This window comes from Monodelphis domestica, chromosome 1 (assembly GCF_027887165.1).
Source record: "Monodelphis domestica isolate mMonDom1 chromosome 1, mMonDom1.pri, whole genome shotgun sequence".
Lineage (NCBI taxonomy): Eukaryota > Metazoa > Chordata > Mammalia > Didelphimorphia > Didelphidae > Monodelphis > Monodelphis domestica.
The window spans coordinates 531,448,123-531,473,453 of NC_077227.1; the positions used below are offsets into that span (position 1 = coordinate 531,448,123).

The window sequence follows — 25,331 nt, forward strand, 5'->3', positions numbered from 1 at the left end:
ATATCCATAAAAGATGCAAATCCATGTATTCATGGAATGGGTGAAGGTGCCAGTGGAATTTTGTGGTCAGAGTGGATTGGCAAACATATAACTGAAAGAACTTCCTGGAAGAAGAGGGATTTCAGGTGGAGCTACTAGAACCACAGGACACAGGGTAGTCCATAATGACCTAGTAAACAGTGAGATTGATCTTTATCTATTTATATTTCTGTTTTCAGTTCAACTGAACAAACATTTATTAAAGGCTTTTAAGTGAAAGGCCCTGTGTTTAGCACCTAGGACACAAAGGTAAAGAATAACACATTTATAGTTTGCTAATGACATACAGCACATATTTGGAAAAGCATAATCCAAGCCAGGTAGTGATGGAGAAAGGGAGAGTCATGACAAAATGTTCCAGGAAAATTTAATATGGGAGAGAACTTTTGGATAAGGGAATCAGGGAGTTACACAGAAGGGTGTAGCGCCAGATTTGAACCTTAAAAGATGATAAAGAATTTGAAGTTGGAGATGAGGAGGGAGTATATTTCAGGTATGAGGGAGAATAAACTTGACGAGTGACAGAAAGAGGAGATAAAAGATGATGGTTTAAGGGAATAGCAGGACCAAGTGAAGGATTTTGCTGCTGTTGTTGTTGTTATTTAAGGATAGAAGATACCTGAATGTGCTTATAGGTACAGGTGAAATAGCCCATGGGAAGGAGAGGTGGAAAGGAGGTGTAAGTGCAAGAAATGTTTGTTAAATTGAATTGGATAGAAGCCAAAGTAAAGCATGAGAAGGTGTAACCCAGATCTAAAAGTTCTTACTTAAGATTATACAAAGGGGGTGGGCTGGAGGCAGCTCTTACTGGTTCTGGAGAGCTAAATGTTTCCATTTTCAGCATAAGCATTTCCACCTCAGAAATCAGCAAATCCTGTTGATTGTCTAGAGTTAAGAAAGTAATAGAAAAAAAATGCTAATAATGCATATTAAACTTAAGTGTGTTCTGTTCACACTCTTAGTCTGAGAGCCAGGTATTAAACACTTACCAGCATACATAAATTAAAACATCAATAATCACGGTGAGGCAAATGCAGGAAAAATGCCTTGAGCAGAACCTGAGTCTCTACATCGTCTTCATAGACCTGACAAAGGTGTTCGACACAGTGAACAGGGACGCATTGTGGGTGATCCTCAGCAAGCTCGGTTGCCCAGCAAAATTCGTCAAACTGATCCAGCTCTTTCACGTCGACATGACAGGGGAAGTCCTATCTGGTGGAGAGACTTCTGATCACTTCAACATCTCCAATGGCGTGAAACAAGGCTGTGTCCTCACTCTGGTGCTATTCAACCTATCCTTCACCCAACTATTACGACATGCTGTGATGGATCTAGACCTGGGCGTCTACATCAAATACCGACTGGATGGCTCACTATTCGACCTTCGCCGCCTGACTGCAAAAACAAAGACAACAGAGAGACACATCCTGGAAGCTCTCTTTGCAGATGACTGTGCTCTCGTGGCCCACCAAGAAAATCATCTCCAAACCATTGTGGACAGGTTCTCTACTGCAACAAAACTGTTTGACCTGACTATCAGCCTCAGCAAAACAGAGGTGCTGTTCCAACCTGCGCCAGGGAGGCCAACGAACCAGCCATGCATTACAATCAATGGCACACAGCTTTCTAACGTCAATACTTTCAAGTACCTGCGCAGCACCATCGCCAACAACGGGTCCCTAGACCATGAGATCAATGCCAGGATCCAAAAGGCCAGCCAGGCACTTGGGCAGCTGCGCTCCAAAGTCCTCCAACACAGCGGTGTAAGCACTGCGACGAAGTTCAAAGTGTACAACGCAGTGGTCCTCAGCTCGCTCCTGTACGGCTGTGAGACATGGACACTGTACCAGAAGCACATGAAACAGCTGGAGCAATTCCACCAACGCTCCCTCTGGTCAATCATGATGATCCGATGGCAGGACTGAATCACCAACCAGGAAGTCCTCGACAGAGCCAACTCCACCAGCATTGAAGTCATGGTCCTCAAAACCCAGCTATGATGGTCTGGACACGTCATCCGCATGGACCCACAGTGAATACCAAGACAGGTATTCTATGGTGAACTGTCAGCTGGACTCAGGAAACAAGGCCGACCAAAGAAAAGATTCAAGGATCAGCTAAAGTCCAACTCGAAGTGGGCTGGCATGACACCAAAGCCACTAGAACTCACTGCCTCTGACAGAAGCAGCTGGTGAACCCACATTCACCAGCCGCCACCACCTTTGAAGATGAGCAACGTCAACGTCTTGCCGCTGTGCGTGAACGCCGACACCAGGCCACAACTGCACCTCCCGTAACAACTGGCGTCCCAGGCCCCGTGTGCCACAAACTGTGCGCCTCAGCCTTTGGACTTCAAAGTCATATGAGGGCGCACCGTAGATGAAACTGCACAAAGACAATCGTCATTCTCGGTCACCGAGAGACTACCACTACTATATAATCTTCCTTGGCTATTCCTACTGACACTGCCAGGTCTTACATTTCTCATATTTTGTTGTTCCATATTTACATTCCACTACTTCCATTATGACTTTTGGTAACAAATTTAAGCCTAATTTCTGCTATATGGCTATGATCCTATACTGTCTGGTAATCAAAGTGATTGAGCTGAACTCACCTTTTCACCCTACATTTTTCTCTCAATAAATGAAAAACCATAGCTGGTAATTCCAAGTTGGGACAAATGTTTCATTTAAAAATGAACTCATCCTTTGACTTGAAGGCACTAATAATGTCTTTTATAAAACAGGAAGAGAACATCTGACAAGTGACAAAAGTCATCAACCTTCTAAGACAAGAGCTGGGCTTGATTCCCAGCTCTACCAACTCATTGAATGAGCTCAGGAAGGTCACAATCTCCTTGTACTTGAGCTTCCACCTAGGAAAGGGAAGAGTAATTATTTAAACACTAAAAAGGCAACACGGCCATCCAGTGCAGCTGAGGAAGTCTCCAGGTATAACAACTTTTCGTGCCACTGGACCCAGGCTTCCAACGCCGAGAGAGTGGGACTGTCTCTGTGCATCGACTTTTCCACTTAAATCTTCTTCACGCACAATTTGTGCACACTCATCTATCATAGATGAAAACGCACAAAGACAATCATCATCCTCGGTTACGGAGAGACTACTACTAACTAACTAGTCATTCTTTAATTCGTTAAGGCTAAACTCAAGTATAAGTCTATCTTGGCCCCTATGTTACTAGTGTCTAGCCCTCTGAAGCCACTGGCTTTACTGTGTATATGTTTGTTTTTAGGAGGTAGAATAGTTTGTGTTTGGATAGTCAGAAAGACCTGAATTCATATTTGGCTTTTGACACATGTTGGCTACAAGTGCAAGTCACCTTGGTGTCCAAGGCAATTCTGTTACTATATGTTCATAGGTAGATACCAATTAGCAGGAATTTGCTTACTGGGAGTTCCTACACCAATGAAATCACAGGTCCAGTTCATGAAAATATCTCTTATTTCTTTGTGTTCTTTTTGGCCCCCTTCTACTCAAACCACCCAAAAGACTGTAAGTTCCTTGGGGAAAGAGACTCTCCTGAATTGTGGTCCATAATAGGTTCCTAGTAAATGTTATTGAATAAATGAGTCTTACTTGGGAATTCAATAACAAATTAACCACAAAACAAGCCTTAAATCGGTTAAGAAACAATTTCTATATTAAAATATTGCCAAAATGGTCATATTCTAACATGTTATCAAACTTATTTTAGTAAAGTTATTTCTGACTTAACAGGAGTTAGGAAAAACATTCAAAATTACTTTAAAAGAATGTCTTCACCAAACCTTTTCCAGGAGTTCTGATTTTTACTCTCTAAAAACAAAAGAACAATCCTTGGAGGTGTGAGGCTAGCCTGAGAGCTGTGAATGGGGCTGAGAGAGAAGTCAGGATCAGAGTTAGTTGGGAACTAGGAACAGATTTGAGGCTGGGTCGGGGTCTAGGTCAGAGGCTGCACAGCATAGATCTCTCTCACTGGTTTCCTTGTGGAAGCCAACCACAAGGAAGGAGTTGGCAACTGCTGGCCCTGACTGAACTGATCTTCCTTAAATACCAACCAATTAATTATCATACACTCTTTGGGGACTCTATCTTTCAAACCATAAGGCAGGTTCTCACCAAGGCCTAGCCCAGTCATTCAGCAAGAACTTCATATAGGAGGTGGACTAATTTGAATTGGACTAAGTAAGAAGTCAACAGGTTGGGGTAGGAATTCCAGGTTTAAGAAGCTATAGGGGAAGCAAGGGCAGGAGATGTGTTCTGGGACCAAAGAATAGATTAGTTTGGCTGGAGTATGAGGAAGGAACTGGTTAGACATAAAACTACAAGACCAGCATTAATTTAATCCAATTTAATATTTCTTATGTGCTTATTACAAGCAAGTCATCCTTCTTAGAGAGTACATTGGATAGAAAACCAGGCCTGGAGTCAGGAAGACATTTATTCAAATCAGGCATTTACTGTGCTATGACCCTGTCATTTATCCTCTGTCTGCCTCAGTTTCTTCACCTGTAAAATGGGGATAATAATAGCACCTAGTTATTGTGTCAAATGAGATAACTTAGTCCAGTGCCTGGCACATAGTAGGCACTATTTAAATGTTAGCTATTATTATTCTAGGCTTTGAGGACATAAAGGTAAACATTATTTGGTATAGTGGGCTAAAACATTAAGAAAAGGAAATAACTAAAACAAATTTTGAAGCACTGCAAATGATCTGGGTCTGAGAAGATTCTGTTGCTTCTATTCCAGGTGAAGTTCATTACCGAAGTAAATACCTCCGAAGTGACACCTACAATTCCAATATTGAAGCCAACAAGATTGTGGTGTCAGAGTTTGGAACTATGGCTTATCCAGATCCCTGCAAAAATATATTTTCCAAGTAACTGCCTGTTTTTAATTATAATCTGTTTTCAGTAGCTCTTACTATTATAACAACATTTTTTTTGCTCCTATACTTATTCTTTCCTATCTTGTTTTATAAGTATTCTGTCCTTCCTCATTATATACCAGTGATGGCATGCCATTCCCTGCCCCCACACTGCCCCCCCAGAGTGTGTGCTGTGCCCCACCCCCCACCAAGTGCCAAACCATCTCTCCCTTGACACCTTACCCCAGACAAGGGAGGGAGAAAGGAAGGGAAGAAGCACTTCCATTGGGATGCTGGGCAGAAGGGTAGGGAGATGGGGTGGAGAGGGGGAAGGAAGCAGTTCTGTGGAGTCCCCCTGCCTTTACTAGTAACTAACTCTGGCGGGTGGCATGTGCCCACAGAGATGTCTGAATGCCATCTTTGGCACTTTTGCCATAAATTCACCATCATAGGTTTATACCTTTAGTTAAGATACTCTATCACAGGAGCAGTTTTGATTTGTAGCCCCAGAGCTCTTTAGGCATAGGATAAATTCTTATCTATCAGAGTTAGTTCTACCAAAAGTGCTATTGGGGAATAGTCAATTCAATTCCAAAAACATTTAGATTAAAGTTAATATGATCAATGCCTCAATTATGTTCATCAATGAAGGACACTTGAATAGCCAGAAAGCATAGATTCATAGTTTAGAGATATTATCTTGTCCTCCCCCTTCATTTTACACATGAGGAAACTGAGACTTGACCAAAGGGCATTGACTTGCGCACGATTAACCGGATGGGAAGTAACCTGGAAATAACCTTGATCTTCTGACCCTGAATAAAATGATCTTTTCATGCTACTCATATTATATATGTGAAGAATTAGAGACAAAGTGAAGTAACTTCTAAATAGTCATATATGTAATAAGAAGCAGAGCTGGGATATGAACCCACGTTTTCTGATGACAAAGCCAGTGTACTCAGTTACAGAGAACTATTTAGAGCACAGCTCACTGAAAAGGCAGATTACAATGGATCCTTTCTCAACATCTTTCCCAGACTTTCAAACATTGAACATAACTAAATAGTAGCAGGGCTATTGGGTAGGACAAACATTAGTGAGAAGGCATTACTGAGAAAAAAGTTCATCCACAGGAAGTTCCCTCTTCTCTTCTATTTCAAAACCCTTCCTCATCCCCTATTCTCTACCTTCCTCCAATCTCTTATGAAGAGGTGGGCTTTCTTCTTGCCAAAACCAAGCACTCATATCAGTCTCCTCTCGGAGCTTCTGTCATTCCCTTTCTTTCTCTTGTCTTCCATTTCTCTTCCCCATGGGCTACTTCATCTACACCCATAAACATTAAAATATCTTCTATACTTAAAAAAAAGAAAAATCCTTCACTTGACCCTGCCATTCCTTTAAACCATCATCTTTTATCTCTTCTCTTTTTCTTAGCCCAGCTACTAGAAAGGTATATGTACTCATTTGCCTGCATTTACTCATGCCTTACTTCTTAGTCCATTGTAATCTGGCTTTCCATTCCATAATTAAATTGAAACTGTTCTCTTCAAAATTACTAACAATTCCAAACTGCTAAAAACATAGTTTTTCCCCCCTCTATTTTTATAATATTTGACCTCTCTGTAGCCTTTGATTCTGTTGATCATTCTCTCCTCCAGGACACTTGCCTCTGTTGACTTCTATATATAACTGCTTTCTTTTAGTGCTCTTCCTTGGTATCTCTTCAGTTATTTTTAATGAATTATCTTTTTCCTCTTTCCCACTACATGTGGGCATCACCCAAGGTTATATTCTGTGCTCTCTTCTCTTCAATCTCTGTCCTCTTTCCTTTAGTGACTACTGTCCCCATGGGTTATAATCTCTATGCAGGTGATTTCCAGTTCTATATATCTAGTCCTTATCTCTCCTGAACTCCAATCTCACATTACCATTGGACAATTATACCCCTCCATCTTCATGTCTCATAGTCATCTTAGACTCAACATGTCCAAAACAGAACGTTATAGTTTCCCCTCAGCTCATCCCTATTACAAATTTCCTTATTTCTGTTAATGTGGCATCATCAATTTTCCAATCATTCCACTTCAAAACTTAAGAGTCATCCTTCATTATTTCACTCTCCACATCTAATCCATTGTCGTATGTTGGGAGACAGCTAAGTGATATAGTGAATAGAACGCTGGGCTTGAAACAAGGAAAATTTGAGTTCAAATTCTTAGACACTTACCAGCTGGGTGACCTTGGGCAAATCATTTAACCTGTCTATCTGATTCAGTTTTATCATTTGCAAAATGGGAGTAATAACAGCTATCGTGCAGGATTGCTGTGAGGATACAATGAGAGAGTATTTGTGAAGTGCTTTGCAAACCTTAAAGTGTTATATAAATGTGTTATATAAATAAATTATCCACAGTATCTCTTGAATTTGTCCTCTTCTCCCCAAACACATATCCCACCTAATACAGGTGCTTATCACCTTGCACTTGTACTCTTGCAATAAATCCCCAATTCTCTCTCCTTCTAGTTTTTTCTCTTTAATTTAGTCTACACAGATACCAATTTTATATTCTAAAAACAAAGATCCAATCATGTCAATTCCCTGCTCAACAGTGTTCAGTGACTATTTACTTAATATCTTGAGGATAAACTAGCTGCTTAACTTGTAATTTAGAGCCCTCTACAATATGGCCTCCACTAGCTTTCCAGACCTGTTCAATATTATTAGCCTACATGTCCTTTTCACTATAATTACTGGCCAGCAAGCTGGTCCACTTCCTCCCACAGCCCCTTTACACATGCAATGCTTCAGGCCTGCACTTCCTCCTTACCTTCACTTTATGGAACCCCTAGTTTCCTAGGGTCACCTGTTGCCAAAGGTGCTTCCTGATCCTGATGTAATTAGTATTCTTTCTCTTATTAATTTGCTTTGTATCTCCTCAAAAGTATGCAATTACATCTCCTGCTCTCTCTCCACCTTCCCCCTCCCAGTAGAAGAATGTAAGCTCCTTGAAGACCAGGTTAGTTTAATTTTTTTTTCTTTGTTGCTGTTTCTGTTTGTGTCTAACACAGTTTCTGACACTGTAAGTGCTTAATGAATGTTTGTTGGATTGAATTGAAGGACATAGAATTGTAGGTCTAGAGCTGGAAGACAATCTAGGGCAACCCATCCCAGAGGTAAAGAGATGCCCCAAAACCCAGTCCTCTGAAAGAGTGTCATTGCTTTTTCAAATTATCCAACTACTTCCCAAAGTTTTGTGACCTCTTCTGTTACAATCTCTACTACCAGAGGGTTTCAGAGCCAAAACACACATAGCACTTGTCATATGTCATAAGGCTGGAGGAGACCTTAGAGCTCATCTAGTTCAATCCCCTCTTTTTACAGAGGAGGAAACTAAATCTCAAGATGGGATAGGATTTGCCCTTCTACATGTAGAATTCAAATCTAGTTCCTTTGATGAATACTATAAATGGAAAGAACCCCGGATTTGGAGCCAAAAGGTATGGGTTAAATCCTGACTTAATTGCTTGCTGCTGTGTGACTCTGCTGTAAAGGCTGCATTTTCTGACCAGTAAAATGATAAGCATGGTAATGGATGGCCACTAAAGTTCCTTCCATCTCTAAATCTAGATCTTTAAATCTCATACACTCTCCACTGTATCATACGGTGTTTCCATGACCAGTGGAGAGTGGAATTCCATGACTTCTTAGTATTTTATGCTCCTTAAATGCCTCTGTTCTCAGCTTTGTTAGAGGCACAGTGCTTTCTCACACCAACCCCTCAAACCAGAAGGCTAGCTAAGAAAATGTCCCAGGAGACTACTCTTTCTAAGCACAGCAATTACACTAGACTGAAATCTCTTTTCTGTGCTATATGGTTAAAGCAGAGCAGGGTCTGTGGAATGAAAGTATTTCTTCTTTCTCTCCTCAGAGCTTTTTCCTACTTGTCTCATACTATTCCGGACTTCACCGATAACTGCCTAATCAACATCATGAAATGTGGGGAGGACTTCTATGCTACTACAGAGACGAATTATATTAGGAAAATCAACCCAGACACTCTGGAGACCCTGGAGAAGGTAGCTGTGAATTTCCAATCAGCAGCAATGCTTGTCTTTGCTCTCCAAGCTCTAACTCAATAAGAAAGTTGTTATGCCTGAGCTTCCTTGGGCCTGAAAAGATTGACCATAACCTTAGACTGCAGGTGTACGGCTCCAAGCTCTACAGCACGCTCTCCAGATGCATGTGGCCTGAAAGAATTGGTCCAGTGTGTTGGATTGTATTAAAGTGGAAAAAGTCTTGGATCAGGAGATAGAACCTGAGACCAAATACTGGTTCTATCAGTAACTCCTTGAAAGACCTTGGTCACATCATGGTACTCTTTGAGCCTCAATTCTTCCTTTATCCAGAGGTGATTGGATGAGATGATCTCTCAGGTCTCTTCCAGCTCTGATAGTCTATGAATCTGAGTAATGAGCCATGAGTATAGTAGGGAAGTCCAACTAACTTTTTAGCCAACATGAGTAGTCCCACAGTTCCTCTGACCCAAAGACAAATGCTTCATCGTTTTCTCTAGGACCTGCTCCAAGCTCTGATGCTTCTGCGATGCATCTGGAGAGTTCTCTAATGGGAGTTATAATGACTTGTTCCACTTCTGCAGACTTGCAGTCAGGAAGATGGGTTCAAATATAAAAATAACAGATTTTTTAGTCATTTCTAATTATTACTGAATCTCTCTAATCCTCAGTTTCCTCATCTGCAAAATGAGGGGGCTGAACTAGTAGGCCTTAAATTTCCTTTCCAACTCTAAATCCTTGATCCTAATTTAGACAATGGAGTCTTTCCTTTGGAAGGGTTTTGTGGCCTGGGTAAGAAACTATTATTACTGTCAGGGAGCTGAGACATTCTAATTGAGTCATTTATCAATCCAGGGCCTTTCTGTTGGAATAGCAACATTGTTTCTGATTCAACAATTTTACTGAACTGACTTCTGCAAGTTTTTGCAATCTTGTTCCTTTCTCTGTCAACCTGAATAGTACCTGAATATTTTTATACCTCCAGGAAATTTAATTAGCAGGAATTAAGGAGCTAGCTTAAAATCACACAGCAAAATAACTGAGTCAGGATTAACACAATAATCCTCAGAACCCCAGGCAGTTACTGAGACCAGAGAGATGGCCGCCTCTATTCCTGATCCAGTCAGATCATTGAGGACAGTCAGGTAACAAGAAATGACCTGTTTCTCAATACTTCTAGCCTAAAACTTATCTTGGGGAGACAGGACTAAGACCTATTTCCAGGCTCTCCTATTTTATCAGGGCTTTGCTAGATGTGTTTGTTTGTATTCTTGGAAGTCATTTGACCCAGATTGTATGTGCCTCTTCGTGCTATTTTAACCAGCCTGTTGTATGGTATTTTTGCAGGTTGATTACCGTGATTATGCAGCCATAAATGTGGCAACTTCTCATCCTCACTATGATGCTCAAGGGAATGTCCTCAACATGGGTACATCCATAGTTGACAAGGGAAAAACAAAATATCTGGTGTTTAAAATACCTCCCACGATACCAGGTCTGGATTCCTGATGAGCATCTTCTTTTCTTCTATCACCAAAGATCAATTTTCCTACTCTAATAATAGGAAGTTGTATTCCTCCCTTTGGTTTGGACTTAGTGATCTCAGAGGTCTCCTTGAACCCTGTGATTCTGAGATTCTCTGATACATCAGACATTGTTATCCACAATTATAAAAAGAAACAACTCCACTAGGTGGTCTTTCTAAGATCTACAACTCTAAAACTTATGATGATCCTATGCTAGGATCATGATGACAGGGACAATTCTGGAACCAATATCTGAGTCCTAAAGAAATAAAAGTTTTCTTTCAAGTAGCCAAGGGGGGCGGTGGGACCCTTTCCCTTCCTGCCTTAGCTGGGCCGGGGTCTCTGGCAGCTCAAGATCCCTTCAGGACCAGGCTGCCCACCTCCTACACCGGGTTTTTAATGCTAGAAAGAATAAAGCAAATGGTTTGCACTTAAAAAAAAAAAGTTTCCTTTCACCCAACTGCACTCCAAACCCACCCCCATGTTTCATCGACCTTGGGTATGATTAAACATGCCCCAGCCATTGCCTGAAACTGAACTCCTAGATTTGTTGTGACATTGCTCTCTGAGAGCATAAAGAAGCTCACAGTCCCCTTCATGGCCACACCTTAATAACTACCCTCTCCTCCATCTCCTGTCAGGCCCCTTGCACGTATCTGCAGGTTTCATTGCTAAAAGGCTGGGGCCAAGCACAGGAATTTTCTGTGCTAAGTCTGAAGCTTCCTTTCAAGGATGTCTCCTGATCCTTCTTGGGAATGAATGGGTTGAGTTGTGACCTTACCTGACTACAGTTGAAAAATACTGTACACACTTAGAATCATGGGCTCCAAGACTGAGACAGGACCTCAGGAATTTCCTACTCTAACACCCTCATTTTACAGAGGAAGAAACTGAGGGTCAAAGGGGGAGGGAATTTCATATAGTCAACAATGAAATTCTGTGGTTCAATTTGTAGTCGAAGTATTAGAATTCCCAACCTAATTTCCTTTAAGATAGAGACAGTGGTAGGCTAATGCCTCATATGCATGTATTTTAATTATGTAGTGTGCTATGAATGTGAACTGACATTTGGGGAATTTTTCTTTAGAGAAGAAAAAGAAGAAAAACAACTTAAAACACCTGGAAGTCATCTGTTCCATCCCGTCCCGCTCTCTTCTCAGTCCAAGCTACTACCACAGTTTTGGAATTACTGAAAACTACATAATTTTTCTAGAGCAGCCCTTTAAGCTGGATATTCTAAAGATGGCCACTGCCTATATCCGAGGTATAAATTGGGCTTCCTGCATTACCTTCCATGAAGAAGACAAGGTACATCATATTCTGTGATCACAGGCACCTGTTAGTGGGCATTGACAATCCTGGCAGAAATTCTAGAAAGAGTCAGGCCAGCAAGTTGACTCAATGAATAGAGTACTGTGCCTGAAATAAGGAAGATCTAAGTTCAAATCCAGTCTTAGATACTTCCTAACTGGGAGACCCTGGGCAAGTCACTTAACCTCTGTCTACTTCAGTTTCCTCTATTGTAAGATGATGATAATATTGGTACCTATTCTCAGGGTTGCTGTGAGAATCAAATGAGATCATAGTTGTAAAGTACCTTGCAAAGAGTAGGTACTTAATAAATATGTTTGCTTCCTTCCTTTCTTCTGTCCCTTTTGCCACTTCAGCTTTCTCATCACATTCTAGCCTACCTATTTGTCCTTTCTACTAAGGCCTCTGGTCTGGCAGCCCAAAAGGATGGCAGGATATGTCTGAAGCTGAGAACAGAAGCAGGTCAAGTAAAATATGAATGCATCCATCTGCAGCTATACCAAGTAGTGTCCCTGAAAAGATGAAGCACTTCCCCATCCACCTATTCCCTTGTAGAGCATGGGAAGTTAGAATGTGGGCCCTATGTCTTCTGTGATTCTATTCTCAGACATCCGGTTGAATCTCTAAGTTCCTTAAAGGCAGTAATCATGTCATTTTTATCTGATGATAGCACCTTGCAATTCAATCCATTTCAATAAACATTTATTATAAATGTTTGTTGAATCAAATTCCCATAGAAATGCACAAAAGCTACTCAGCTTACGGGTCTATTTACAGCAGAGAGCAAGAGGGGAATAAGGAAGGCTAAATTTGTATAATAGAAGAGAAATGTTTCTCAAATTACATGGGTAAACCCAAATCATGAGATCATGACAGAAAAGGAAATGAAATTGGTTCCCATCATAGCTAATGACAAATCTGACCATACTTTCCTCAGCCTGACCTTCCCCTCAACCACATATGTATACATTTCTCTGTACATTGCTTAATTTTGAGGATGGAGAAAGAAGAACAAGAAAGTGGGAAGGAAAAAGGGAGATTGGAGGACAGTGTAGAACTAGCCTGTGAGAAAACAAAACCACCACTTTTCCCACCTCAAGCTTTCTGGTTAATCCTGGACAAATAGGCAAGGAAGCTGGCAAAAATAAAAACATAAAGAATAAAGAAACATATGGGCAATAATACTGGTACACAAACATATCCAAATAACAAATGAGGAATTCCAAAGGCAGACTTTTTAGTGTTGGAATTACTTCCCCATAATAATAAATCATTTGTTAAGTATGGAGTTGGGAAGTAGAAATGAGAGAAACAAGAAAGGTGTGGAGTAACTCCAGTGACCTGAGAGTTAAGACACAGAAAGAGTGCTTTAATGAAATGGAAACTCTGCTCAGTGTCTTTCTCTAGGTAAGGAGTCATTGTTGTAGGCATGTGAGCAAACACTACTCTTAAGATCATCTTCACAGGAGGTTTGGGGATGTTAGCAACAGAGAAATTTGGCAAATATCACTTGCTGGCTAGATTCATGGGATGATGGAGAAATACACATTTTTCACTGACCAATGTTTTGTGTCCATTTTCTTTCAGACTTACATTCACATCATTGACCGAAGGACAAAACGGACCCTGCTGACCAAGTTTTATGCTGATCCTATGGTTGTCTTCCATCATGTAAATGCCTATGAAGAAGATGGCCATATTGTGTTTGATGTCATTTCCTATAAGGACCACAGTCTTTATCAGCTCTTCTACTTGGCAAACTTGAATCAAGACTTTCAGCAGAACTCTAAACTTGCTTCCATACCATCCCTCAAGAGATTTGTCATTCCTCTTCAGGTGGACAAGGTAATGTGATTAAAAAACAAAAAGAAAAACAAACAAAAAAAAAACTAGTGAAACAGACTTTTGAAAGTAAGTAAATTCCTACCTCCACGAATATTCTCTTTCCATGCTTCATTGTGGTATGAAGGTGAACCTGGATTCTTAAAGGCAATGCCAACTGAGGAAAAGTCTTGACAGGTCCTACCAAGTTATAAAGGTTTAAAATATGGAGCCAGGGCTAGATTACAGCTCAAGGCCCAATCTAGCTAAGCACTGAGAGGCCTGAAACCAGCATATGACTTCTTTGTCCATAATATCCATGAACATAACAGAATGTTATTTCTAGTTTCAAGAGGAAAAAATCCTGAAAAGAGGGTTGCCTTGGTCATTTTGGAATGATATTTGTTTTCTAATATGTGTCTTCTCAAATTATTTTTTTCTGTTAGAGAAGAGCTCAACCTGCAACTTAAAACAGAATGCTTAGATCATGCATTTGGCCTAGATTCCTGAGTGTGCAGACCAACTGAGGTCAGAAGAAAGGTGTAAAAGGACAGATGCCCTGGGCACCCTTGAACATGTTTACATGGGGATGCACGGAGGTGTCCAGGACCGAGGCCAGGCCGAGGCAGAGCAGGGGAGAGGCAGGGCAGGGCAGACATGTACAGACACTCCACAAAACTGGCTTGTCTACACTCCTGCTGAAGGGCTCATTGTGAAGTGGGGTTATAACTAGGCTAAGATCCTGGCAACTGCGAGGGGATCCTCCCATCCACCTCAAGGGAGAATTACAAGTAGGAGACCACTTGAACTCAAAGCCAAGAAAGTGACCTCAGCATGTTTGGTGACTTTTCAAATGTAAAATTATACATACTTTCAAGTAGTCCTGTTTAAAATATGAAGGAAATCACACCCATTGTTTCAAATGAGCTCTACATAAAGATCTAGAACTATGTCCTTCTGTTGCCATTCTAAGAAAAATACATGAGTTTTTTTTAATTTATTAAGGCTTGACCAAGCCACTTACCACCCAAGTTGTTTTTATTAATGCTTATATAGAAAAGTCCCATTTTGTCCCATAAGTTGCCTGACTGGTTTTAAGCTGTGGTTCCAATATAACTATGTATACCTACACCTTGAAAATCAAGTTTGGAAAATGCAGCTGGAGGCCTGTAACTATCAAGTCTACTTTGAAGCACACAGAGGATACCCCGTAACCAATTTTTATTGAAATGAATTGAAGCATAAATACAGGGATCACACATATTCAATTTATAGGTCTCTAGGGGACTTATTTCTTGTTTCTACCAGAATCTGGGAGATTTTAGGAGAGGGTAAGGAGTTTTTCAAGATGATAATGAGTGGAGGGGTTGGGGTAAGGAAGAGTGGGATGGGAATATCATGAATCTTATCGTTGGTATTTTCTCATACTCTTCAATGGATGACACAGGAACCTCTCAAAGCCCAGGATCAACAGTGATTCTTGTGTGAGCTACTGTATAGATTAAACTGGACAATCAACAAGCATTTAAGTTCTTAGTAGGTACCAACTACGCTGCTAGTGTATACAATTACAAAAGTGAGACAGTCCCTGCCCTCAAGGAACTTGAGTTACACAAGGGAAATTCAGCATATTCACAGATACAGAAATATAAATATATATGTATACATATTTCTTGTACATATAAAACATACACATGAAAATACATGGTGACTTGGAGAATAGTACTAACAGTTTGGGGAATCGGGAAAGACCTCTAAAGGGGGATAAGGACTCCAGGAGGCAGAGAGGAGGAGGGAAAGCATTCAAGGCAGAGGGATAGCCTGCAAAGGCAGAAAAGCAGGAGAGAGGATGTCATGTACAGAAAAAAGCATGTAAGCCAGTTTGGATACATAATGCATCAAGGGAAGTGATGTGTAATCAGCCTGAAAAGAGAAGGTGGATCCAGATTATGAAAGTTTTAAATACCCAACAGAGAAGTTTGTACTTTAACCTAAAGGAGGAGCCACTGGAGCTTCTGGAGCTTGGGAATAACATGGTCAGACTTAGGCTTTAGAAATTAGGTTAAAAGTACACCAAATGAGGGCAGCTAAGAAGTATAGTAGATAGAGAACCAGGCCTGAAATTGAGAGGACCAGGGTTCAAATCTGGCCTCAGATACTTTCTAGCTATGTGACCCAGGGCAACAGAGATCGCCTAGCCTCTGAGGCTCCTTTATCTTGTAATTGATACTAAGACAGAAGGTAAAGTTTTGTTTTTTTTTTTAAGTGCACCAAGGGGACAGCTGAGTGGCACAGTGGATTGAAAGACAGGCCTAGAGACAGAAAGTGCTGGGTTCAAATCTGGCCCAAGACACTTCCTAGTTGTGTGACCCTTGGCAAGTCACTTAACTCCCATTGCCTAGCCCTTTCCACTTTTCTGTCTTGGAATCAATACATATATTGTATTGTATTGTATAAGGTAAGGGTTTATTGAAAGGAAAAAAAGTGCACCAAGAACAAAGGACATGAATACAGTGGATTAATCAACAAGAATTTATTATAGCATTATTATATTTCAGCCTTTGTGTTGAGTTGGGAATACAAAAAAAAGTGAAAAGTCCCTATGTCCAAGGAATTTACATTTTAATGGGAGAGACAATATGCACTTTTATCCATATATGCAACATACATACAAAGGAGATACAAATGCCTCTTGAAGGAAAGAAGGCCTTCTTCAGAAGGTAATACTACACCTGAATCTTGAAGGAAGCCAGGAATTATAAGAGCTTCCTCTGATAAAGAATGAGGAAAAAGAATATTCCAACATGGGAGACAACCAGTGTAAAGGCATAGAGATGGGAGAATGAGCATTGTGTACAGTGAATAGCAAGTCAACCATCATGGCCTAACTGTAGAGTACACTTAGGGAAGTAATGCCTAAGAAGATTGAGAAAGTAAAAAGAGCCATATTGTGAAGTGCTTTGAATTTTTCTTAAAGAAAGGAGTTTCCATTTGACCCTAGGGGTAACAGTCAACAGAGTTTATGGGGGAGCAGGGAAAGAGCTGACTTGATTGTATCTGTGTTTTAAGAAAAACCATTTTGGCATATGGATAGAGAATGGTTTGAAATGGGGAGTGAATTGAAGCAGGGCATTACCTGTAATTAGGCATCTACTGAAATCATTCAGGTGAGAAGTAATTAAGGGCTTGAATTAGGATGGTGGCTGTGCGAGTGGAGAGACGGGGGCATGTGCAAAAGATATTGTGAAGACAAAAATAACAAGATTTGGCTACTGGTTATATATGTAGGTAAGTGGGAGTGAGAAGATGAAAACGATACTAAGGCTGTGAATCCATTTGACTAAGAGAAAGGTGGAGCCCTTGACAATGAGGAAGTTTAAAAGAGGGTTGGTTTTAGGGGGAAGATGAGTTCCCTTTGATCATTCTGAAATGTCTTGCAGGTGGTGGGTGATGTGTTGCTGGGGCTTGAGAGTAAGACTGAATTTGGGTAGACTTATCTGGGAATCACCTATACAGAGATCAAATCACCTATACCTTGGGAGCAGATGAGATCACCAAGTGAGAGAATATAGGGAGAAAAGAAAAGAAGTTCCCAGCTTTTAGGGTACACTCATAGTTAGAGGGTATATAGATGATGATGTAGCAAAAGAGAATGATAAGAAGTGGTCAGATAGGTAGAAGGAAAACCTAGAGAGAACAGTTATGAACACTAGAGAAGAGAGAATATCCAGAAGATGGTCAATAGTGTCAGATGCTCCAGAGAAGAAAGATGAGAGTTGAGTCAAGGCCATTAGATCTGTTAGTTAAAAGATAGGGATTACTTTGGAGCCAACAGTTTTATTTTATTATGTGGCTGGCAGGCAGATTGCAGAGGGATTACAAGAGAATGAAAAGAAAAGAAATGGAGGTATTGCATGTAGACAGTTTTTTTCTTGAAAAATAACATTTAGTCCAGAAGTTTAGCCAATATAAAATTTTAAAATCTTTTTATTGATCATTTGTTTTTACATATACTAAATTGCCCTTTGAAATATATCTTCCTCTATCTCATCCCCTTCTCTCTTCCTAGACATACATGCAGCATATCAAAAAAATTTTAGACAACTTTTTCAGGATCTTTAGCTAAGAAGGGAAAGAAGTAATTGGGGTATTGGCTAGTAGATGACAACTTCAAAGATAATATACTCAAACACACACACAGAATGTCAGCATTAGGACCTTAATTCGAATGGCAGTCACTTCAGATTGTCAATTCAACTGGTATAGTCCCTTTCCCTCGCCTAACAAACCGTCATCAACTCTTGCTTCTTGTTTGGTAAACCATGAATCCTGATGGGTGGCAGGATCATTTACTCTAGCAGCCAGGAGCTGCTGCAAAGCTATGAGCACCCAGAATGGACCCACAGAAGGCACCTACACAATGTACCTGCTTTGCCCCCTTTGCAAATGTTGGCCTTGCTCTGTTTGTTCTAGCATCCCTCCTGCTAGTGGACTGAAAGACTCTCTAAGTACTTAGCCATTAGGAAGAGACATAAGTACAGAGAAAAATAAAAGAATTAGGCCAGTAATTTGTTTACAGAAGAATAAGAACACCAGGCATAGCAGTCTACTATTTATAAAATACTTTTGTACTTAGTTGTTTGTACCTTATCTACCTCATCAGACTATGAGTTCCTTAAGTACTATTTTTTTTGGCCTTTCTTTGTATCCCTGGAGCTTAACTGGGTGTCTGATATGTGGTAGGTATTTAATAAATATTTATTGGCTCACTGACTTTAAAATAGATATTACTTCATTTGATCTTACCATACTCCTTCTGGGAGGCAGGACACAAGTTATCATCTCCATTTTACAAATGAGAAGTTGAGGCTCACACAGATGGAGTTCCTTATCTAAAGTTCCAAAGCAAGATCCCAGGTTTTTTCTCTCCCAATTGAGAACTTTCTAGTAAAGCATTCTGCTTTCAAAATGTGATAAAATTTCATATGATTTAATGATAAATTCCTAAAAAGCTGGCATTTATTACTAGGAGTGGAAGTATTTGGTAACACAAAGGGAGCACAGGGTCATGGAAAGGGTCAGAGACTCCACTCATACTTTCTATTCCACTAGTGCTAGTGCTAGTGCCTTCCCTATAAGGTGACTTCCCATTTACATTGTATACATCTTGTAGGGACATAATGGTTTGTAGGTATGTAGGGACATAACCTCCATTAGAAGATGAGCTCCTTGGGGACAAGGACCATATTTTGGGCTCTCTTTGTATTTCCAGCACTTAGATAAGTGACATATATATATATATATATATATATATATATATATATATAGTAGGCATTTAATAAATGCTTGTTAATTAACTGACAGAGTCAGAAGAACTGGGTTTGAACTTGGGATCTGACCCCTACGAGGTGTATGACCATAGGCAAGTCACTAAATTTCCTTGAGTCTCCCTTTTCTCATCTATAAAATGGGGATGATATTATTTGCCACCATTACCTCCCAGGACTGTTGTGAGAAAGATGTTTTTATGCATAGGATATATATGAAGTAGAATTATCACTATTATTTTTGCTATTCTTATTGTAATGTAAATGGGTCATTACATGATATAATGGAAGGAGGAGTCACCAAGAAATCTGTCACTAACCAGCTCTAGAGTTTTCTTGTCAATTCTTTGAACTTCATTGTCCCCATCATGTAAAACAAAGAGTTAGATTAAATGATCTAGCGATGAATTTCTATTATTCTAGATGCAACAACTAGAATTTAGCTGGATCACTTGTGTGTGTGTGTGCATGCGTGTGTGTGTTTAAGGAAAAATGATTCCTATGCATGTAAATTTCATCCACAAGAAACACTCTAATGGAAAAAATAGCTTTAAATATTAAATTCTTTTAGGATGCAGAAATGGGTGAGAATTTAGTCAAACTTGAATCAACAACAGCAACTGCTCGGAAGGAAAAAGATGACCAAGTATACTGCCAATCAGAAGAGCTATATGAAGGTAATGGATTTTTCTCCATTCTCATTTAGCAAGGGGGACAGATTTTTATAAAGTCTCATAAAGTATTCTCACTTTGAATCCACTTCCTCAGCACAGTGCCATCATTCAGTTGGTCCACACTACCTTGAAAGGGATGTATGGTTTGAACTATGTGTTTCACAGCACTTAGAATTCATCTAATCTAGACCTCTCATTTTAGGATTGAGGAAACTGAGGCTCAGAGGAGGGCAAGTGACTTACCCAAGGTAATTCAGGTAATAAGTGGAAGAGCTAGAATTTGAAAACAAATCCTTGAATTTCAAATTGAATGTCCTTGCCACTGTACCATACTGCCTCTTCCAGATGAGGACAAAAAGGAAGCATTCCAACAGATTAACTTCAAAAGAGGGAAAACTAGACTTTACAGTGGAAGTTGGGGCTCATATTCTGCCACAGACACTTGCCTTACTAGTCATGGTTTCTTGAATAAGTAGCTTCCAGTTCTCTCAAACTGTTTCCTCATTTATAAAAGGGGGTTAATAATATTTGCTCTATTACCCTCAAAGAATTGTTATGAGCAAAGTATTGTAAACTTTTAAACATTAAATGGAAGTTATTGTTGTTTTTGCTTTGCTACTCAATAGTTCCAATAAGGCAAGGCTGGACTTTCCTGGCACCTCAGAGAGCCAGATTTGGCTTCTTTAATTTAGCATTCTACTTCTACTATGTGCTTTATATACAAAACTCCTGCCAAATAAAGCATAGCCTTGTACAAAGGGGTAGACATGGACAAGGAGAAAGAGGAAGATGTTTGCTTTCATCCCAATTTCTTCCTGTGCATACAGGGGAGAAAAGGGCTAATGAAGTAATTAACCCTCAATTATCTGAGCTATTAAAAAGATAGCAATGACCTGAACAAACTACCCCAAAATTATTGCTAGTATATTTGACTATGGAATACACAATAGATTTGGGGTCACAGATTTCCCTTCATAAAATTATTCTTTGCTTAGACAAATATTAAAGTTAATTTGTACTCCTTAAGAATACACTAATTAATAATGTCCCAGAACTGTTCTGGAGAAAAAGGCTACCTATAATTAGAAATGCTGTAGAGGATGAAAACTCCATGGCTAATGAAGAGTTTATCTAAATAAAGTTTGAAGGGCACTTAAGTTGGTAGGTTAGGATATTTCTCTGAATCAATCTCTAAACATTTCCCCCCAAAATTAAAAATAAAACACTAGTAAGCAGAGACCTTATTTTTCCCAGATGTCAGATAGTTCCTTGCAAAAGGAAGCTTTAATTGAGCTCCTAGGGATGAACTGGGTGTGAATTCACTGCTGACATGATCTTCAATTCCATTTGATATTTATAAAGCTCTTGTTACACATAAAGTCCAGAGCTAGGTACTGAGACACAAAGACAAAAATTAACAGTCCCTGACTTCATTACTTACATTTTACTGTACCCAGAGAAGTATGATTTAAAGTAGGGTGTGATGGTGGCAAAGGAGAGATTAGAAAAATGCCTGGGAAAATTATAGAAAGATCAAAATACTTCAAAAGCTGCAGGGATCAGGGCAAATTAAATAAAGAAGGCATCAGGGCAGCTAGGTGGCTCTGTGACTAAGAGCCAGACCTGTGGATGGAAGGTCCTGAGTTCAAATGGGGCCGCAGACACTTCCTAGCTATGTGATCTGGGCAAATCACTTAAATCCAGTTGCCTAGCCTTTCTGCTTTGGAACCAGTGCTTAGTATTGATTCTAAGACAGAAAGTAAGAGTTTGAGAGAGAAAGAAGAGTGAGGGAAGGAAGAGAAGAGAAAAAAGGGAAGGAAGAAAGAAGGAAAGGAAGAAAGAAGGAAGGGAAGGAAGGGAAAGAAGGAAAGGAAGGGAAGGAAGGAAGGAAGGAAGGAAGGAAGGAAGGAAGGAAGGAAGGAAGGAAGGAAGGAAGGAAGGAAGGAAGGAAGGAAGGAAGGAAGGAAGGAAGGAAGGAAGGAAGGAAGGAAGGAAGGAAGGAAGGAAGGAAGGAAGGAAGGAAGGAGGGAGAAAGAGAAAAAGGAAGGAAGGGAGGGAGGAAAGAAGGAGAGAGGGAGGAAGAAAGAGAAAAAGGAAGGAAGAAAAGAAGGCAGGCATTTCGCTGACACTAAAGATAAGGATTCCAAAAGGTGGAGATAATAATAGCAGCTCATATTTATGTAATGTTCTAAGAACTTATGAAGTGTTTTATAAACATTATCTAATTTGGCCTTCACAACAACTCTACAGGTAGGTGCTATTATTATCTCCCTTTTGCAGATCAGGAAACTGAAGTCAAGGGGGGGTAAATTACCCATTATTTGAAAAAGGATTTGAACCCAAGTCTTTCTGACTCCAAGACTAGTGCTGTGCCCCAGTGTCTCTCCTAATAGGGAAGAGACTGCATTCTAGACATGGTAGACTTTGCCTGGCCAGATACACAGAGAAAAGAGATGCTAGCCTAATTTAGTTGGAAGGTAGATAAAAAATAATGTGAAATTTTTTTTTGAGGACTGGAGTTTAAAGTCTTTAATTGCAAGATTAAAGAACCCACTATCAGTTTCTATGTCTAGGAAGCACCAAACAGTCAAATCTGTGGACAGGTGCAGGGCAACTCCCAAGGAAGACCGGAAGTCACTGAAAATAAGTTGCTGTCACTAATGGCCTCATGCTTGGCAAAACATTTAAATTTGCCAATAAAAACAAACCCTCTTCTGGCAAAGTATTGTTATACCTGGGATGGTTTCTGTCAGACCTGGCTTTGGTGTTCCTTAGAAAAATGAACTGCTTTTCCTAAATTTTTCTGGTCTCAGACCTACTTCATCACTAATGTCCTATTCTCACCTTGTGATCCTGTCCCCATAGGTCCCTGTCCCCCCAGCATTTCTTCTCCCTGAGTTCCAGGCCTTCTATCCACTTGTTTCCTAGGTCCCTTCCCTCAGTGTCCTGTTTTTTTGAGGACACATAGACCATGGGTTCTGCTTTTGGATTTGATTACACTCTGAATCAGAAATTATTTGTGATGTGTCATAGTCAATGCTTATAAAGAGTAGCAGCCAAGCAGGAGACTAGCTTAACAACATGTCAGGTTTTCTGGTTTGACTGATAAAGGTTATCCCAATCTAATATAAATACTCTGTATTGGAGCTCTGATGTTATTTCCTCACCCCAGGGGGCTTAAGAAACTCTTCCTAGGAGCTTCTCACCTTGGCACATCACCTATCTAGCTATGTGCATGAAAGAGTTAATTACTAATTTATGGGGCAAGGTAACTCCTCCCCAGATCAATATCCCACTCCCACTGAAACCTTTCCTGCTACACCCAATTGTCTTGTGCACCCTAAGTTCTTCTTTTGAAACACAGGTGGAGAAATTATTCATTTTTTAAAGATCCTTCTGATTTTCTGATTTTCTCTGATATCTTACCTTCACTGATATTTTCCTACATCTTATTTAAAAATATCTCATAAAATGACTTGTCGATTTAGTTTGAATGCCTAATACTGATTTTATTTGTTAACTTAATATAGTTAAACACAACAGGTACATAAAAGGTGAGAGTGTGTGTGTGTTTGTGTAGAATCACAAGGATCTCAGTTTTCTTTTTTTCTAAAAAGTTTAAACAGTTGTGATTTCATAGTCATTAAACTATATTAGATTAGTCTTGGGTTATTTTATACACTTAAAATAAATATATCTTTCTTAAGCTACTAGTAGTCTACAGCAGTCAAATTAATTAACAGAGGGGTTTTTGTTTGCCTTTGGATATCATATTTAAATGATTTATATTTTCCCTGGTTTTTATCCTGGCCAGCTATAAATCAGTACCACAGCATGCCTGGGTGGTACACTGGAAAGAACCTGGGGTTTGGAGTCCTAAGATCTGGTCTCAAGTCTTAGGTCTGCCACTGACCTGTGGAAATTTGATTTGATTTCTCTTGTCTTCATTTTCATCATCAATGGGAATAATAATCTCCATCCACTGCGTAAGATAGTTGTGAGGTACAAATTAACACAGGTTTATAGGACCAGACGTAACACTAGAACTAGAGTAACCTAACTCCATAATTGTAAATATGAGGAAATCAAGGCCTAGAAAGGGGAAGTCTCAAGGTTACAATGCACCCAAAGAGCAGAGCCAGGACTGAGAAAAGGTCTTTGAAAACCAAAGCCAGTGCATTTCTACATATGTCCTGTTGCTTTTTGTGATATAAGGTGAATAAAGCACTTTTTCAAAACCATTAAGACCCATATATTTGTGAATTATTATTATTAACAGAAAAAAGGCTAGAGAATTTGCCAGTGAAGAGGTGAATGATCCTCTTGATGTCTCTTTGATGATCTATTTGGAGTCTTTATTTAATTATTTTTCTTTTAGGAATCGAGCTGCCTCGTATTAATTATGCTTATAATGGGAAAAAATACAGATATGTTTATACAGCAGAGGTGCAGTGGAATCCAATACCAACAAAGGTAACATTTAAAGATCATTAAAATATCACACACTGATTTCTGTGATGAAGAACCCAATTTGCTTTTAAGCTGGATGCACCTGAATGGATGGAAGATTAATGGTGCAAGTAGCAAAAACAGGCAAGCTAGGAGCCAGTTCATAGAAGGAAGGGTGGTGATGAATACTGTTTTGGAAGTGTTGGATTTGAGGTGATATAAGTATATCCAAATATCTAGTAGAGTATTTGACCAACACTTAAGAGGAGAATTCAGGCCTAAAGGTAAAGATTTCCAAGTCATTAAAATATAGGTAATAGCTAAAATCATGAAAATGGAAGAACTCTCTGGGCAAAATAGTGTCGAGAAGGAAAAGAAGCAAGTCAATACCAAACTTTCAGAAATTCCCATATTGAAAGGATAATAAAGAAGAGGAGAAACTAGTGAAGGAGACAGAGGAATGGTAAGAAAGTCAAGAGGAGAAATAGCAAATACTATGTTGTTGTTGTTTAGTTATGTTCAACTGTATGTGATTCCATTTGAGGTTTTCTTGGCAAAGATATTTCTGTTGCCTTTTCCAGTTTATTTTACAGATGAGGAACTAAGGCAAAAAGAGTAAGTGATTTGGCCAGGATCACACACCTAGTGTCTGAAGCTAGATTTGAACTCAGGTCTTCCTGACTTCAGGCCCAATGTTCTATCCACTGCGCTTCTTAGCTGCCCCCAAGGATACCGTGGTGTCACACATTAAGGTAGGAGAGAGTTGCAAAGAAGAGGAGATAGCAGATGTGGCAGAAATTTCAAGGAGCATAAGGATTGAAAAAATTTTGGTCATTTATTTCCTTTTTTTGACATAAATTAATTACAAATTAATGGAATAGAGAAATGATATAGTTTACTTAGAACTTTATCAAAGTATTTATAATAATTATTATAGCTGCCATTTATGAGTGGTTTAAAGTTTACAAAGTACATATACTGTCTCATTTGGTCCTCAAATCAATCCTGTGATACAGATAATATTATCTATGATCCCTAATTTACAGATGAAGAAACTGAGGCTGAAAGAGGTTATGTGATTTGCCCAGGCTCACACAGATATTAAATATTTGAGGCAGGATTTCAACTCAAGTTTTGTCAACTGCAAGTCCAAAACTTTATCCTACAAAAAATGGAGAGATCTGGGCAGAATGATAACACAATTATATAGATTCATAACTAATTTAATGACCTA

At 39.6% G+C, this 25,331-nt stretch overlaps 2 protein-coding genes across 15 annotated transcripts in view; one reads left to right on the forward strand and one right to left on the reverse strand.

The window, feature by feature from the left end:
• The window catches only part of GCSH (glycine cleavage system protein H), a 244,341-nt gene that overhangs the window by 188,778 nt on the left and 30,232 nt on the right, over window positions 1-25,331 (reverse strand). The gene's annotated exons all lie outside the window — the stretch shown is intronic.
• The window catches only part of BCO1 (beta-carotene oxygenase 1), a 156,500-nt gene that overhangs the window by 127,920 nt on the left and 3,249 nt on the right, over window positions 1-25,331 (forward strand). For all 5 annotated transcript variants that reach the window (XM_056813283.1, XM_056813282.1, XM_001380917.3 and 2 more), the window contains 7 exons: window positions 4,795-4,924; window positions 8,845-8,992; window positions 10,337-10,484; window positions 11,603-11,823; window positions 13,414-13,671; window positions 19,546-19,651; window positions 24,027-24,121. In XM_056813283.1, coding sequence (XP_056669261.1) covers window positions 4,795-4,924; window positions 8,845-8,992; window positions 10,337-10,484; window positions 11,603-11,823; window positions 13,414-13,671; window positions 19,546-19,651; window positions 24,027-24,121 — 1,106 coding nt within the window. The remainder of the gene's footprint in view (window positions 1-4,794; window positions 4,925-8,844; window positions 8,993-10,336; window positions 10,485-11,602; window positions 11,824-13,413; window positions 13,672-19,545; window positions 19,652-24,026; window positions 24,122-25,331) is intronic.